General features: G+C 34.7%; 4 protein-coding genes across 7 annotated transcripts in view; all 4 read right to left on the bottom strand.

Annotated features, from left to right (window-relative positions):
- The window catches only part of LOC104706882 (DDT domain-containing protein DDR4-like), a 4,083-nt gene extending 1,788 nt beyond the window's left edge, over positions 1-2,295 (bottom strand). Inside the window, exons 1-9 of the mRNA XM_010423117.1 lie at positions 1,766-2,295; positions 1,460-1,570; positions 1,265-1,351; positions 1,119-1,156; positions 935-1,016; positions 726-832; positions 505-643; positions 324-416; positions 86-206 (exon numbers count right to left, since the gene is read on the bottom strand). Coding sequence (XP_010421419.1) covers positions 86-206; positions 324-416; positions 505-643; positions 726-832; positions 935-1,016; positions 1,119-1,156; positions 1,265-1,351; positions 1,460-1,570; positions 1,766-1,957 — 970 coding nt within the window. The 5' untranslated portion in view covers positions 1,958-2,295. The remainder of the gene's footprint in view (positions 1-85; positions 207-323; positions 417-504; positions 644-725; positions 833-934; positions 1,017-1,118; positions 1,157-1,264; positions 1,352-1,459; positions 1,571-1,765) is intronic.
- Positions 2,356-3,877, bottom strand: LOC104706881. Of its 2 annotated transcripts, none has more exons than XM_010423115.2 (4): positions 3,639-3,877; positions 2,937-2,988; positions 2,663-2,825; positions 2,356-2,559 (listed from the first exon to the last, which is right to left on the bottom strand). In XM_010423115.2, exons 1-3 carry the CDS (start codon positions 3,730-3,732, stop codon positions 2,669-2,671), a joined length of 303 nt encoding a protein of 100 aa, XP_010421417.1. In that variant the 5' UTR covers positions 3,733-3,877; the 3' UTR covers positions 2,356-2,559; positions 2,663-2,668. The 2 variants fall into 2 exon arrangements, with proteins under 2 accessions (XP_010421417.1, XP_010421418.1); XM_010423116.2 differs by having other exon boundaries at positions 2,356-2,556.
- On the bottom strand, positions 3,996-7,920 carry LOC104706880 (E3 ubiquitin-protein ligase MIEL1). Of its 3 annotated transcripts, XM_019228408.1 has the most exons (13): positions 7,708-7,916; positions 6,785-7,527; positions 6,112-6,673; positions 5,945-6,032; positions 5,777-5,836; positions 5,655-5,687; positions 5,442-5,519; positions 5,275-5,318; positions 5,153-5,193; positions 4,962-5,044; positions 4,778-4,869; positions 4,568-4,679; positions 3,996-4,455 (listed from the first exon to the last, which is right to left on the bottom strand). In XM_019228408.1, exons 3-13 carry the CDS (start codon positions 6,291-6,293, stop codon positions 4,345-4,347), a joined length of 924 nt encoding a protein of 307 aa, XP_019083953.1. In that variant the 5' UTR covers positions 6,294-6,673; positions 6,785-7,527; positions 7,708-7,916; the 3' UTR covers positions 3,996-4,344. The 3 variants fall into 3 exon arrangements, with proteins under 3 accessions (XP_019083953.1, XP_019083955.1, XP_019083954.1); XM_019228410.1 differs by having other exon boundaries at positions 5,945-6,017; positions 6,785-7,920; XM_019228409.1 differs by lacking the exon at positions 6,785-7,527 and having other exon boundaries at positions 6,112-6,353; positions 7,708-7,917.
- LOC104709395 (leucine-rich repeat extensin-like protein 7) lies at positions 9,709-11,184 on the bottom strand. Its single transcript, XM_010426019.1, has one exon. It carries the CDS (start codon positions 11,182-11,184, stop codon positions 9,886-9,888), a length of 1,299 nt encoding a protein of 432 aa, XP_010424321.1. The 3' UTR covers positions 9,709-9,885.

Genomic DNA, 14,706 nt, shown 5'->3' with positions numbered 1-14,706 from the left:
AAGATAAGCAAACTAATAAGCCACGCCAAATGGGTAAATAGTATATCAAAACACACAGCAGAAACGCAAGAAAATATGACTTTACCAAAGGTGTAAGTAGCAGGCATGCGGTTACGACAAGAACGGGTAATTCGCATAGGACGGGAGAAATTGACATTAACGACCTTCTCTAGCTTCATTTTCTTTTTCAGGGCCCTTTCTTTCTTCTGTTATTGCAGAAGGAATGAACACACCGTAAAAAACATGATATAGCAGATGTGCGCATAAGAATAACGAAAGAATTTGAGAGAAGCAGCTACTAGCTGTGGGAAAAAGAAAAATACTTTATGATATTTCTCAACCACAGGTATAGCTTCTGTCTCAATCATCTCGCCAGTTGCAGCCAAAGGAGAAGTTTTGCTTGATGATAACTCTCTCTGCCAATAACAGCATAAAACATAATGACTGAATAGAAAGAACACTTCCATACATCTTAAAGAATAGAAGCACAATCAAAAAGCTTACAGCGACTCTCTGAAATTCATCAAGATTGGTTGCTTCAATTTCCCAGCTCAAACAAGATTTATCTGAGAAAGCATTCTTCTTTGAGATTTCATTGACTTCCCTATATAATCTGTACCCTTGCATGTCATTACCATCAAACCTAGAATGAAAAGTAAAAGATAAAAGTTGATCACACCAAATGTAAAAAACATAGCAAAGTAGGTATAGGACATGTAAAGTACCAGTAAGAAGTCTTCTTTCCATCTCCTCCTAACTTCCTTTTGCGGAAATGGGAATCCAAGTCTTCTTCCTTTGTATTTTCTTGAATATAAGAACGAACATCATCTTGCTATACCATCAACCAACATAAACAACAGGATAAACTTATAAGAAAAAGTAACAAAAGCAACTAGTAATGATCTTCAGAAACTAAATGACAAGAAGAAATTACTTGGACTCGAAGCTCACAAAGTGCCTTGAGAAACTTGAGGCGATTAATAGGGTTAAGTCCTTGGTATTCAGATATCTCCTTCCTAACCATACAGCAGAAGAGAAGTTTTCATCAATACCATTACAACCTGAATGAAATAAATCCAAACTTTATAAATCCACATCAAATTCAGCACACCACTTACCCTTTGTTAGCAGTTAAAGGAATTTCACCAGTAGCAATCTACAATAAATCCATTAACAGGAGTCAATAAAGAAAACAAACATAAAACTGTTTCAAAGGAGGATATATAACATAAGCTAGCAAGAAAAGTTTAAGTGTGGCATTTACCCATGGCCACCATGGAGAAAGTTTCTTACACAACACCGTGATCCATGCATTTTCATCGTCAATGTTTTTATTTACCGGTGGTATCCCCTATGAAAATTTTTGAGTTCCATAAGGTTTCTTATAAGTCAACAAACCTTAAGCTTGTTAGAATCCATTAAACAGCCTGCAAGGTCAATAACAGAACAAAATCAAAACCTTTAAAAGAGCAATGTGAAGCTGCGCGTTTGTGTTGTTGGACTCGATAAGACCCATCTCAATCTCCTCAGCTGTTAACTTCAATTTCTCCGAAACAAGTGGTTCAAAGACCTATCACAACACCAAAATGTTTAAGTTTTTTCCATGAAATTGAGACACCCAAACAGCAACATCTCTAACAAAACCCTAGATATCAATTAACACGAAATTAAAATTATTCTTCGTCTGAAAAAAAAAAAAAAGGCCAAATCGAATCGTTTTGGTATATACGAAAAGGAAGAAGAGAAAGGGGTTCTGGGTTCATACATTTAAGAAATTGAGAACGGAAGCAAGCTCCCAACGTCCGCGCAAGTGTTTGACCGCTGAATCGGAGGAGGATGAATCGTTGTCGTCCGAATCGTCGGAGAGAATCATCAAGTCTTCGCAGATTCGTTCTTCTTCCAACTTCGGTTCAGGTGCTTCGGTCACAACCGCTGTTCTTGGGCGGAGCTTTACCATTTTTGTCAGAGAGAGAGAGAGAAAGTGAAAGAAGAAGATGAATGGGTTTTTTTGGGAGTGGAGGAGGAGTGTTGTGAAATTGGAGAAATTTCTGGGGGAATTCTCCCGCCAAAAGTGGGCTTATTTTACTAATTTACTATATTACCCTACCACAACCTAGGGTTATTATTTTCCCTTTATTTAGTCTTTCTTTGTATTTTCAGTCCCCTTATTTTGAAAACATTTAGTAATCCGGCTTTAATCTTATATTTGTACTACCTGGTTCTGAACAGTAATTTCCTTCTTTTTCACACGACTTTAAACAGTAAATTGAATCTTGTATATATACTATCCAAAAAAAAACCACTGGTCCGCATAACCTCAAAACAAAAGTATGATTCTCTGAGAAGCCTGACATGTTGAGCAAATCATTGATAATTTTCGTATTTGTTTATGAATTAACACTTTGTGATAAAAGGTTTCAGTAATACAAAGCTAATACCTTAATGAATAAGATGGACTCAATAAGGGTACAAAACCAAACCAGTAAGAGTCTTTCTTTATTGACATTATAATGTTTTCTTTTACCTGATAGAGTTTTCTCCAGTCCAGAGCATCTCCTGCTACATGAGGAAATGAGGAAGTACAGAATCAGGGAAATGATCATGACTTTAGCAGTTTCACTTGTCTAAAAGTGAAGCTGTGAGAGGTTAAGAATCTGAGTACCGGATTTTAGCCTCGGCTGTTGTTGCTTAGCATGTCAAGAATAGTGTAAGCAGCTTTCTGAAACTGTTCCTTCTCTTCCTCGAGAATCCTTTTCTTCTCCATTGCAAAATCCTTTGATTTCTCAATCTCTTCCTTGATTCCAACAGAGTTTTGATCGATCTCACTGCCAGGGAAATTGTCAACCAAGAGAGAGAGAGAGGCACTGGATCAGCACTCAGCAAGTAACCACTAGTTCTTAAGCTGTAGTAGGCACAACACATAAAACAATACTTACTTGACCATCTTGAGCATGTTCTCCATTCCCATCTGAACTTGCTGTGACATATCTACAATCACGTTTGTTTATAAAAACATAATCAGAACAAACATGGCCAAAAGGTTGCAACAACAAATCTACTATATACACATTGTTCAAAATGAAATAGACACACAAATTGATAAGTAATCTCAACCCCAAAACGACTTATAGTCACTGCTCAATGCAATTGCATAAGCCAAAGGTTAAAGATATTAAATCTCAGAGCACACAGAATCCTTAAAATAGACATAACATTTTGAGTTGTAATCTCAAATCCATGATACATTTCATGATAAACCTTCAATAGACTTATGGTGCGCATAAGCCAAAATGAATCAAAATAAACACTGTTTTACAGAATCTGAACTACGAGATTCCAAATTTTTTATCAACCCAATGATTATGCACATCTTCAAAGTATCAATGGCGGATTCTAATACAGATCTCGATTCCACAGGTGGATTTATAGCTTTGTTCAGCACAAAAGGAAATGCGAATTCAAGTTTTAGATGAAGCGATTAAAGCCACAATATGCTTATGAAGAAACTCGTCGAATACACCAAATCACAAGAGCATTTGATTTCACAAACATGATGAACCCACACGCTCGATCCTGATTTCTAGGTCAGTCCGAAATTCGAATTTTGAATGAACAAAGGGGAAAAAAAGAAAACAAACCGAAGACGAGAGACGTGAGATCCGATTCGGCTTGATGACCAGGAGATTGATGAGCAACGAGCTGCGCGTCACTGTGCGACGGTGATTCCGCCATTATCGCCGAGAGCGAGAAGCGAGAAGCGAGAGATCGTGTGTATTTGGGAGGGAGGGAACACAATTATTTTGAGACGTGTGAAATTTTTAGCCTTTGGGCAATTTCAGTCTCCAAACAAACTTATTGAGGATTTGAGTTCAAATTTCAAATATTTTCCAAAATCCAAACTCGTTTTTTCTCTTTTGAAATATTTAAGTTAAATAACTAAACCGGTTGACAAAATAGCTAAACCGGAATTTTATTCAAGATGTTAATTTTAAAAATGCCTAAATCATTCTCCTAATCAGGAGTGGATTTTATTCATACACTGGACAGAATAATCACAGCTGATAAAAATGATGATGGTACAAATTGTTCCCACTAAGTTCTGATTTGGGGTTTATCAGATTAACATGAAACTATTTAACAAAGCCGATAGAATTATAAAACTCAACGTTGGGTAGAGGAGACGTATTATAACATGGAAACTAAAGCAGACTACTACAGGGCACGAAGGAGACATAGACCACTGAGAATACTGAAGAAAAAGAGAGAGAGGATGAACTCGAGAGATAAGTCTTCAGGTAAAAGGAGCCAATGACACACTATTTTTTCTCCTTGATTGCATCTGATTCAACCTCTGGTTTGGCGAGTGTTGTATGATTTGCAGTCTGGGCATTTCTGAGCCACCACATGGTACAGTACCTCTGATTTTTTCCCACAGTCGTTGCATAGAATCTGAACCTGTTTTTTTGTTTTCGACAAAAAAGCGTTCTAGTTACATCATTCTCTAAACTCTTTCTTTTACTTGGTTTAAAAGATGAGTTTGTAAACTTTAAGTAATTTTCAGACTTACCATTCTGTTTTGGTATGGTTCTGGCATCGGTGTAGCCGCAATCTCCATGTCAAATTTCTCCCACACCTTTGACATGTCACATACAGATTTTGAGCAAAGTGGACACGCGTATCTGCAGGCATAAATTTAATAGTCGTCAGTTGAAAAAAATATCTACAATAACACCATTTGAAAACAGGACATAAGAAACTGAGTTATTCATGTGCTTACTGGTAATGATCTCTCATTTCCTCCAAGCATTTCTGATGGATTGTGTGTCCACATGGTAAAACGGTCACATCGTTCCTTGATTCAAAAAGAAACTGGAGGGAAACCAGCCAGAATAGTTTAGTCAACAAGGGACATTCATGTTTTACGCTGGAGAAGAAGAAACAAAATTGACAATAACTAATACCTCAAAGCATATGGGGCAATCATGATGCATTGCTCCTTCAACACAAGGGTGACTGTTCTTGAGGAGGATTGAATAACAACAGCCTGGTTAAGAATTAGAGAGATTGTCAGATTATACAAACCAAAAATATAGCAGTGTCCGGCCTGTAAAGGAAAGCTTATATGATGCAAAAAAAAAAAAAAATGGCTTACCACACTTGTAACAGTGGAAGAAATTTTCACGTCCACCGATTCTGGAACAAAAAGTAAGATTTTAATTATGAACAAATTTTTACAGTAACTGGAGTACACAAAAGAAGAGTCCAAGAATGTACCTGCAAATTCCACACCCGTCACAATGATACTGTTGTTTAGACGTCTGAAAACAAGAAAACAACAGAATGGTTAACGAGTAACAATAAAGAAGCCTGGAAATCAGAAGGCCTCTTATTTAGCATAATGGAATACAACAAACGAGCTTAGGAACGATCCGAAAACTTACATCATCATCGTAGAGCTTGCAGACTTCACAGAAGTACTTCCCCATGCACACTCCGCAGTGCATACAAACTTGGCCAACCTGGTGAAGGCCAGAGAAAAGAGAAGAGTTATTCAACAAAGTTACGAAAATGTTTGATAGCTCCTTCACTGGTGGCAATCTGATTATTAAATGCAGCAAAAGTTATAAAAAAAAGGATAAGAGTTAAACACACACCTCTTGTTCAGTGCCACAGAGTAAGCAAATAACCTGTGAAGAAAAAGATGGAAATCATTTTAACTGGGAATCGAACATCAAAATAATATAGATAGAGCAACAAAGATATACAAACATTTTACCTGTCTAACTTGGTGTCGAGGAATATCATGTCTCTGTTTCTGATCTACGTTTATACTATTCTGTTTCAGAGACATGATTACAAGAATCAGTAATACAGCTCTTGAGATATATAGAAGTTACAAAATTCAGTTTCCTGACATCTCTAACTTTAGATATAAAATTTTAACCTTTGCCTCATTATGACAATGATGGCAACCAAAGATCTCATTACAGCAAGGAGCTCTAATGCAACACCTTCTTCTGTAATGCGGACATCTGCCAGAAAAATAAGAGATATTAATCCAAGAAACATGCTCAACCCTACGAACACACAAATAGGAAGCAAGAAAATTACCCATGCTCCATTAGTCCTCTACCAAGAACTTCGTTTATTAATGACTCTGCCGCTACCCTTTCCAGAGTTGACGATTCAGATTCTTCATTGATTGAATGAGGGTGCAGATTTCTTGACATCTCACCCTTTTCTCGGTCAGACTTCTGTGGTTGCTGAGGGAAGTTGACATACACATCTCCCATTACGTAGTATCAGTCAGTAAAAATGGCAGACACTGCTAGCTGATGGAAAGCTTATGAAACCTGCAAGTTCGAAAAGATTTAGAAGATATATTCCTCATCTCATAAACATTATCTGTCACCTGAAAATCCAGCAAACATATCGATGAACTGTTGCTTCCATCTACATTTGCAGCACACCAATCCAAATTTGAAACGGCTCCAAATCAGCTTTTCTCCAAAAGGAAGAATCACCAAAACAAAAAGATCTACAAGTATCCTGTTAAACAACTAAACACAGCCCTCTTGGTAGTTGGAGCCTTCATATAGAAATAAAAGTTAAGCACACTGAGTGCTCACTTCAGTCCTTGAAATATATCCAGTATAAACCAGATATGCCCAACCTATTGTAAAAGGAACGCAAACAGGATCAAACAAGGTTTGGGACTGACATAAAAAATGGGAAAAACCGGGTTAAAGAGATGGGTTGATGTCCAAAACGAGGACAGACCTACCTCCCGGTGCCATTCTGAACCAAGTTTCTTCAGTCAACATACGGATCGGAAAATTCTAAGGAAATGAAAGCCTGAAGAGTGCTCTTAGTTTATCGAAGCCCCATCTTTAAAGCTGGCCTGTCTTGGAATACAAATCTTTTGACGCCCTTACCGATAATATTCTACTACAGCATGCTTGAGGGAGAGCAAAAACTTCATCATGGAATATGCTCTAAGGAAACTCACTATGGAGACCATAGCTGAGATAAGCAGACTAAAAAAAAGTGAGCAATCAGGCCGCCTTCTTCAAAACTGACTATGAGGAGGACACTCAGATGAGATAGATGACAAAACAAAGAGCACTCTTGGCCAAATCAAAGAAAGGGAAACGCCGTTGAATCAAGATTGCATAATGTCCAAAGATAAAACCCACACAAAGGGTAGCGAGGCTCAGATGATAAAGAGGAATCGAGATTTTTTTTTTTTGCAATAGATCAACAAGAAGAAGGGTTTTGCTCAATGACCAACATACTTCATTTCCATGGATAAAACCTGACCTTTTCACTCTCCTGAAACAGTACACTAAAAGCCCCTCCACAGCTATATTAAAAGATTCCCTCAAGAAACCCTGCCAAACTCAAAAGACTACCTCATGGTCATTGGTATGGTTCAATTCAAAGAAGTCTGCTTTAGGTCAATTCAAAGGGTTTAGACTAAGGATTTTGGTTTCTTCTTCTTTTTTCTCGAAATCTTCCAATTTCGTTCTAAGAAAACAGATACAGAACACAATCAGAGTTTACGAGATCAAATCATTCAACCACACATTTACCAAAAAAAAAAAAAAAACATCCAAAGAACGAAGAAGGATCTCAAATCTAATCACAGAAACGTAAAACAGGAGAGATAAATTTTATAATCTCATACTATAATATAAGATAACGAACATTCAAATCAGACGATCTCCACCGATCAGAATTTTCAGGAGAGTGACGACGACGATAAGTTCTCCGGCGATTCAGGTGACAATGACGACGACGTCTCACAGACGAAAAAGATTCAGGTGAGGAGATTTTTTTAAGTAAGAGAAGAAAGAATAAAAACGAGTCTTGAGTTTTTTTATAAAGGGGGGGGGATGAAAAGTTTCCAGATACTTCGAATTTAGCTTGTTCTTTGGGGAAAGCAATCATTTTATTTTATTTTTTTATAAGTTGACAGCTAAATAAATATCTAAAAAAATCATATTTCATAATACAGATGTCACGAAATAATTATAACTTTCCATATGTCTAAAGATCGTTATTTTTTGGATGCCATAAATGTGAAAATAAGTTACCAAAAATTTCTCAATCACACACCATTTAGAGTTTAAATTTCAACAAAAAAAAAAAAAAAAATCCTAGTATGTATGGAAAAAATATTTTACGTGTTGGACTTTTTTTTTTTTTTTATTTTAAAAGTATAACGGAGATACGGGTGGGTGTGACCTTGCAAGGCTGGCATTTAAATGATTGGGGATAATCTCTTATTTATAAGTTTTGATTCTGTGGAAATATTCTCATCAGTGTTTATACCCAAAAAGCATCAAATCTTATCTCTTAAATGATGTAGACAGACTTTTTTTTTTAGGGCAAAATCATTTTGGACGATACTATTCACAATTCAAATCTCATCCCAAAAAAAAACAAAATGGACTAAATAAACTATGATATGCATTTTAAAGGAAAATATCGATTTAACCTAATACTGTACATTACATGCTTTAAATTCTCGATTTTGCTCTATTCAAAACACTAAGTTTGATATATATATATATATATATATATCGATGTTTTTCCTATAAAGCACAAAAATCTCTGGCAATCATAACGTAAAAACGTCCACACACAAAAACCCTTATATATCGTATCGACCACCCTGAACCTATATATTAATCCAAAACCTTCACAAAAACATGAATTTGCTTTTCTCTCTTGCTCCCCATGTTAATGTAGCCGTCTCTAAAATGTTTTAGTATAGGTCATTTCATAAGGAAACACCTATCCCACACAAAATAGATAATTTTAAAAAATGTCAAATACATTTGAATTTGTGAACCATTTATTTGAGGGTAATCGTTAATCCACAAGGTGATTTAACAAAAAAATAAAAAAAAGTTGAACCGCATTATAAACCGCCTCATACATTCCATCTTTTCGTGAATAACTAAATGGGTTGTTGAGGTTCTTAGTTGTGATTCAGTTTCCAGGTTTGGCCTAAACCGGTGGAATTGATTCTGATTGAGTACCGGTTATCTCTGGTTATTGGATTGGGAGAAAATAAGAAAAAAAGGCAAAGACTCTAGTCGCGAAAGATGTTATGCCGTTATAAGCAACAAACTCTTCTTCGCCTTCTCGAGATTCTATTTTTCATACTATTGTAAAAGTGAGAGAACGAGAGAAGCTTGAGAGACTCCATTGTTGTACAAGCTCAATCTCGAACGAGAGAAGCTTTGATAATGGATTGCTGGATCGAATCTGGCCCCAGACGTAGGTTTAGTCACATCAACTTAACTGAACTGGATAAACAAACTTGTGTGTTCTTTGTTTCCGTTTCTTGCTTTTGGCTTTCGAGTTTCCTCTGTTCCGCAAATCGAATCAAAAGCGTTGAGTGCACAAGTAGATATTCACAAGAAATCGAAGTTCGTTTCTAACATGGGTAACAAATTGCGTACGTATCAAATGGTTGCCTACGTATTAAGTTATTACACTCATATCCAAAACAGACCCTTGATCGGTGCCGTCAAATGGTTGGTTGCTAACCTTTGTTCTTATAATCATATTAATGAATCTGAAGGAAACACTCAACAACAAGAATAACATAGACCAAAAAGAATATTATATTAAAGTTCAATTTAAATAAACACACACATGAATGCAATCTATAAAAAAAAAAAAGACAAGTCCGTCTACACTTGGTGTCCTAAAGATACTCAGCTTGTTGTCTTTACTTGTAACCTCATCCCGGTTCCCACTATAAAATTAAACGCCGTAGAGATTGGCTTTTATACTTTCGACATCTAAATCAATCTCATTCTCATCAACACATGCCCATTTTTAGTTTCTACACACATAGATATCGATCGGTTAGTTCCTCAACTGAGCCGCCGGTTGTTGAGCTTGTGGTGGTGGTGGAGGCGGTGAGTATAACGGTGGACATGGTCTAGCCGGAGGCGGTGGATTTGGAGACGGTGCCGGTGCCAATGAAGGCTGACCAGATGGTGATATTTGACGCGGAGGAGGAGAAAAACACGACGAGACGGGATTACACTTGAAAGAGTCACAATCTACAGGTTTCGACAAGAACGCTGTACACTCCATCGTCGATCTTTGATCCCTCATATCCTTGAGACAGTTCATAGTATAGTTATAATTCTCTAGATAACGACACGTAGATGGTTCTCCGGTGAAATAATTAGACCCGTATCTAAAATCTCTTAGCTTCTCAAGCGAGCATAGCTCATCCGGCATTACACCAGAGAGCATGTTACGCTCAACGTTCAACACCTCGAGATTCTCCATCACCCCCATCGACTTAGGCAACTCTCCTACCAACAAGTTGTAACTAATATCCAAAACGGTTACGTTTCGAAGCAACCCCATGTCATCAGGTAGACAAGATTGTAAACCGTTATCCATAAGAATGATCTCGTTCAGAGTCTTACCCATTTTACCGAAACTCGTCGGTATACATCCTTCAAACCGGTTTGACGCAAGAACTAGAACCGATACCGGAGAATTTCCCATGTTAACCGGGATTTTACTAACGAACCGGTTACTATTTAAGAACAGAGCGTCAAGATCTTTGTCGAATAGAGATTCGGGTAATTCACCTTCGAACTCGTTGTACCGGAGATCAAGATACTTTAATTTCGGTAAACCGATTACAACTTTCGGGAATTTACCCGCGAACCGGTTATTGCTAAGATCGAGTTCGAATAGGAGACTCAATTGCAAAAACCCGACCGGGAGGGTACCACAGAACCGGTTCGAGTTAACGTGAAACAGAGCAATGTCGGTTAAGAGGCCGAGCTCTTCAGGGAGGTGACCAGCGATATCTCCATGGTTTAGATCGACGCCGGAGACGGTTTTAACCAAAGGGTCGTCGAGAGCTGAGGAGCATACTACTCCGTTGTAGTCACACACACGTGATCCGAACCAGTTAGCCGTTAGGTTCCACGGGTCAGAGATCATGGTACGTTTCCACGCTTGTAACGCTACGTAAGCTCTCTCGAGCCGTACGTTTTCGAAGATGAGGTATGGCGGTATGGTTATAGGGTCGTCTCGGGTGTACAGAAGTTGCCGTGATCCACCGGGAGCGGCTGCGGAAGCGTAGAGTAAAACGATGGTGGTGAATGATAATAAGGTCGGTTGATAAATCCTCATTACACTCTAATGGAGTTTTGTGTTACGTTAATCACTCTTTTGTCTTCTTCTTTTTCTTCTTCCTTTATTATATTTTTTGTTTTAGTTAGATTTGAATATGTAAAAAGATAGAAAGAGAGAGAGAGAGAGAGATTAGCAGTGAAAGGTAGTGGAGTAAAAACATATGTATTGCTATTTTTAGATCTTGTAATTAGTAGATTATGTTAAATTGTTTTTCTTTTTTTCCATTACAGCATTTGGTTTGACCGAGATTGTCTGAAACGCGTGCTGTTTTCTCTTTATCATTTACAATTTTTATCAATAAACAAGCAAATAACACGTTTAGTGTTAGGGGGGAAACAGTCTGTTTTTGTAAATTAAGATTTAATATATTTTATTTGGAATTGACTTAGCAAATCTGAAATGAAAGTTTGTCCACTAGTTTAGCGTCTGCGGAAACTAAGAGAAAAACAAAAGGTATGTGATGATGCTAGTTTTTAGGAGTGAAACTTAGGGGGTTTGTTTTATTGCTAGTTACAATTACAAAAGAGCTGAGGAGTCACCATAAGACAATGTAGCATTACGAAACAAGCATACAAATAAAAATAACGAATAACTACAAGTCTACACCTAGCTGTAAGACGAATCCAAAACCAAAAGATAAAACTAAATAAGACTTTATTTTGAAATGGTTTGTGTAGAGCCGTGCCTATGTGGAAACAAAAGAAACTTTCGCGTACGGCCTCATAATTTTGAAAAAAAATCAAGGACCTTTGTTTTACGTCGGTCTCAATTTAAATGTTTACTACAGCTTCATAGTTTCAAATACTTTATTTGTTTCAGTCTTTTAGTTTTTATTTGTTTCAAATACTCTATTTAAAGAATAAATCAAAAGATTAAAAAACTGAGTACACATTGTAAAATTAGGGTATACATTTTTTCTACAGTTTTCTAAATTGTTCACACGATCTCTCACTTTTATTTTGATTGCTGCTACTAGTTTTAAAATTAGGGTATACATTTAGAGTTAAACGCTTTGTCTACAAAAGCATCGATTATCGTCATTATTACAATAAATTACTAAATTTATATCTTTATTGATCTTTATCTTTTCTTTAATCTAGTTTTTAATCATTTGTTGATTCATTACTAAAATTTCGTACTTGGAAAAGTTGATTTTGAATATTTGGGTTTTTAGGGAAAAACAAGGAAAGAAAATTTCAGTTTAGATTTCATTGGTTTTTTTAAGTTCGCTGTTTGATTTTTTTTTGTTATGACTTATGACTAGTACTTATTATCGTTCTTTACACTATATTTATAGAAAAAAAAAATTATCGCCTCTGGCCACAGTTTATGTCCGCACGGCTCTGGGTTTGTGTAAGCTAAATTATGGCGCGCTGAGTAATTATTTAAGATACATTACCATACATGATGCATGCTCGATCATGGGCTAAAAAATATTCAACGAACTAAGATTTTTTACGCTAAAACAAAAATTGAGTAGTTTGATGTTAGTATTATCGTCGTCGTGTAGTGGTTCTGTTTAAACGTCTTAAAAATTGTTTGCCAAAAAAAAAAAAAAAACGTCATAAAAATTATGCTTAACACACAAAAAAAAAAAACATTTTTAAGATTAGAGGTTAGAGTTCTACGCTTGAATTTCTTGTAATGTTTAATGATTCATCCAACTCTTAACGATATGTTTTTTTTTTGTCGGCGATATGTTATAAGTTTTTAACCCAAACATATATATATATATATATATATTGTGTAGATTTTATGACATGAAATTTATTTATTTAGAATAAAATATAATTTATATGATTGTTTTTAAAAGTTTTTTTGGATAAAACATTATGCAATAAAATCATATACTAAATATGATGGCTTGAAAAAAACACCTATTTTGTAAGTTTTATATTGTTAATTTTGTAATTTTATTTATGAGAAATGGTTATGTTTGTTGTTTGTTTTTATTTTAATTTTTGAACATGTTTGGTGAAAGTTTTTTAATATGACCCGTGTTTAGGTAAGATTTTATTTTCAATTGCACAATAAGATCTCGAAAATCACGATTAAATGTGATAAATGACCAAGATTTTATTCTTTTCATGCCTAACAATATATTTTTATGCCTAATAGTAAAGATCTTATTTTGTAACAATACATGGAATACTAAAAATTTTATTTTGGAAATTGTATAAATCACTAGATTTTAACCCGCGGTACACCGCATGTATATAATTTTTATTACTGTTTATATTTTATATTGTATTTGTTTGTTAAATATTTGATGTTTTCCATATAGAGGAATAACTAAATTTCATGTCCGTTTTGTGCAGCTAAATGTAGAGCCAACCCTTGACATAGGCAGGTGAAGCACATGCTTGTGGCATTCAAATAAGATAGTGAATAATTAGCCCTTTTTTCTTAAAAACATCATTAGTTCTAGGTAGGATATTAGTACCAAATGTCAATGATTCAAATATTTTCTAGTCTTCTTTGTGTTTTTCAAGTTTTTTTTTAAAAAAATATTAATGTATAATTGGTCCCACCAAAAAAATGCCTTAATATTTTCAGAGAAGGCTCTGGCTAAATGTTTATATTAATTTTTTAACTCGCAATATACTTTATTACCATTTGTTTGTTATATTTAGTTTGTTTTGTTTAGTGTTTGATATTCTATTTTGATTGTTAATTATTATAACAGAAAATAAAGGATCTAACTACATAGTAAGTCATTTATAAGCTATGATTAAATCATATTTTTCTTAATAATTTAATTATTTTACACAATCTTAGTTAAATAAACTTAATTTTTATGTGTCAAATATTCTAATATTAATAATGTTGACAAATAATAAAATGATGATTTAACTCATGTTAGCACAAATTTAATGATATTTTATTAATTTCAACATGTTCTCTTTATAACACATCTACTATACAACCATATTATATAGTATTTAATTTTTTTTTTTTTACATATTTTACATATTTTAAGATTTTATTAAGTTTATATATATTAATTATAATATTTAAATAAATATGAATTGAAGTTTTTCTTACATTAAGAATCAAAGCTCACATGTTTTGAAAAATAAAATAGGAATCAAATTGTTGTTTTATTTGTTTGCAAAGGATTCATAGATAGAATATCTTTAATATATAATAGAAAGTGTGGTTAAATATATCATAATTTCTGTTTCCATATTTATTCTGCTGTATTTTTTTAGTTGGAATGTTATGTAAAATATTTAGGAAACAACATCTGAAAGGTATAATACAAAATTTACTTCAAAAATGTTAATATAAAATATTTTTTTGGGATATTCTTTACTCTATTTATGTAGTTCATAGATTGACCAATTAATCTATAATTTTTTTGTAACCAACCTATATTTAATCTGCAACCTATTTTGTAACTAACTTATAAAAATTATATAGTTTAAAAAAAGTTATGTACTTCCATTTTATTATTATATAAGGGGATCATACAGTTGATTGCGTGGAACGTGTAGTAAAAATTTCCAAAAAAAAAAA

Source organism: Camelina sativa, chromosome 8 (genome assembly GCF_000633955.1).
Source record: "Camelina sativa cultivar DH55 chromosome 8, Cs, whole genome shotgun sequence".
NCBI lineage: Eukaryota > Viridiplantae > Streptophyta > Magnoliopsida > Brassicales > Brassicaceae > Camelina > Camelina sativa.
The sequence above is the reverse complement of the archived record's forward strand: the minus strand, read 5'-3'. Positions and strand labels throughout refer to the sequence as shown.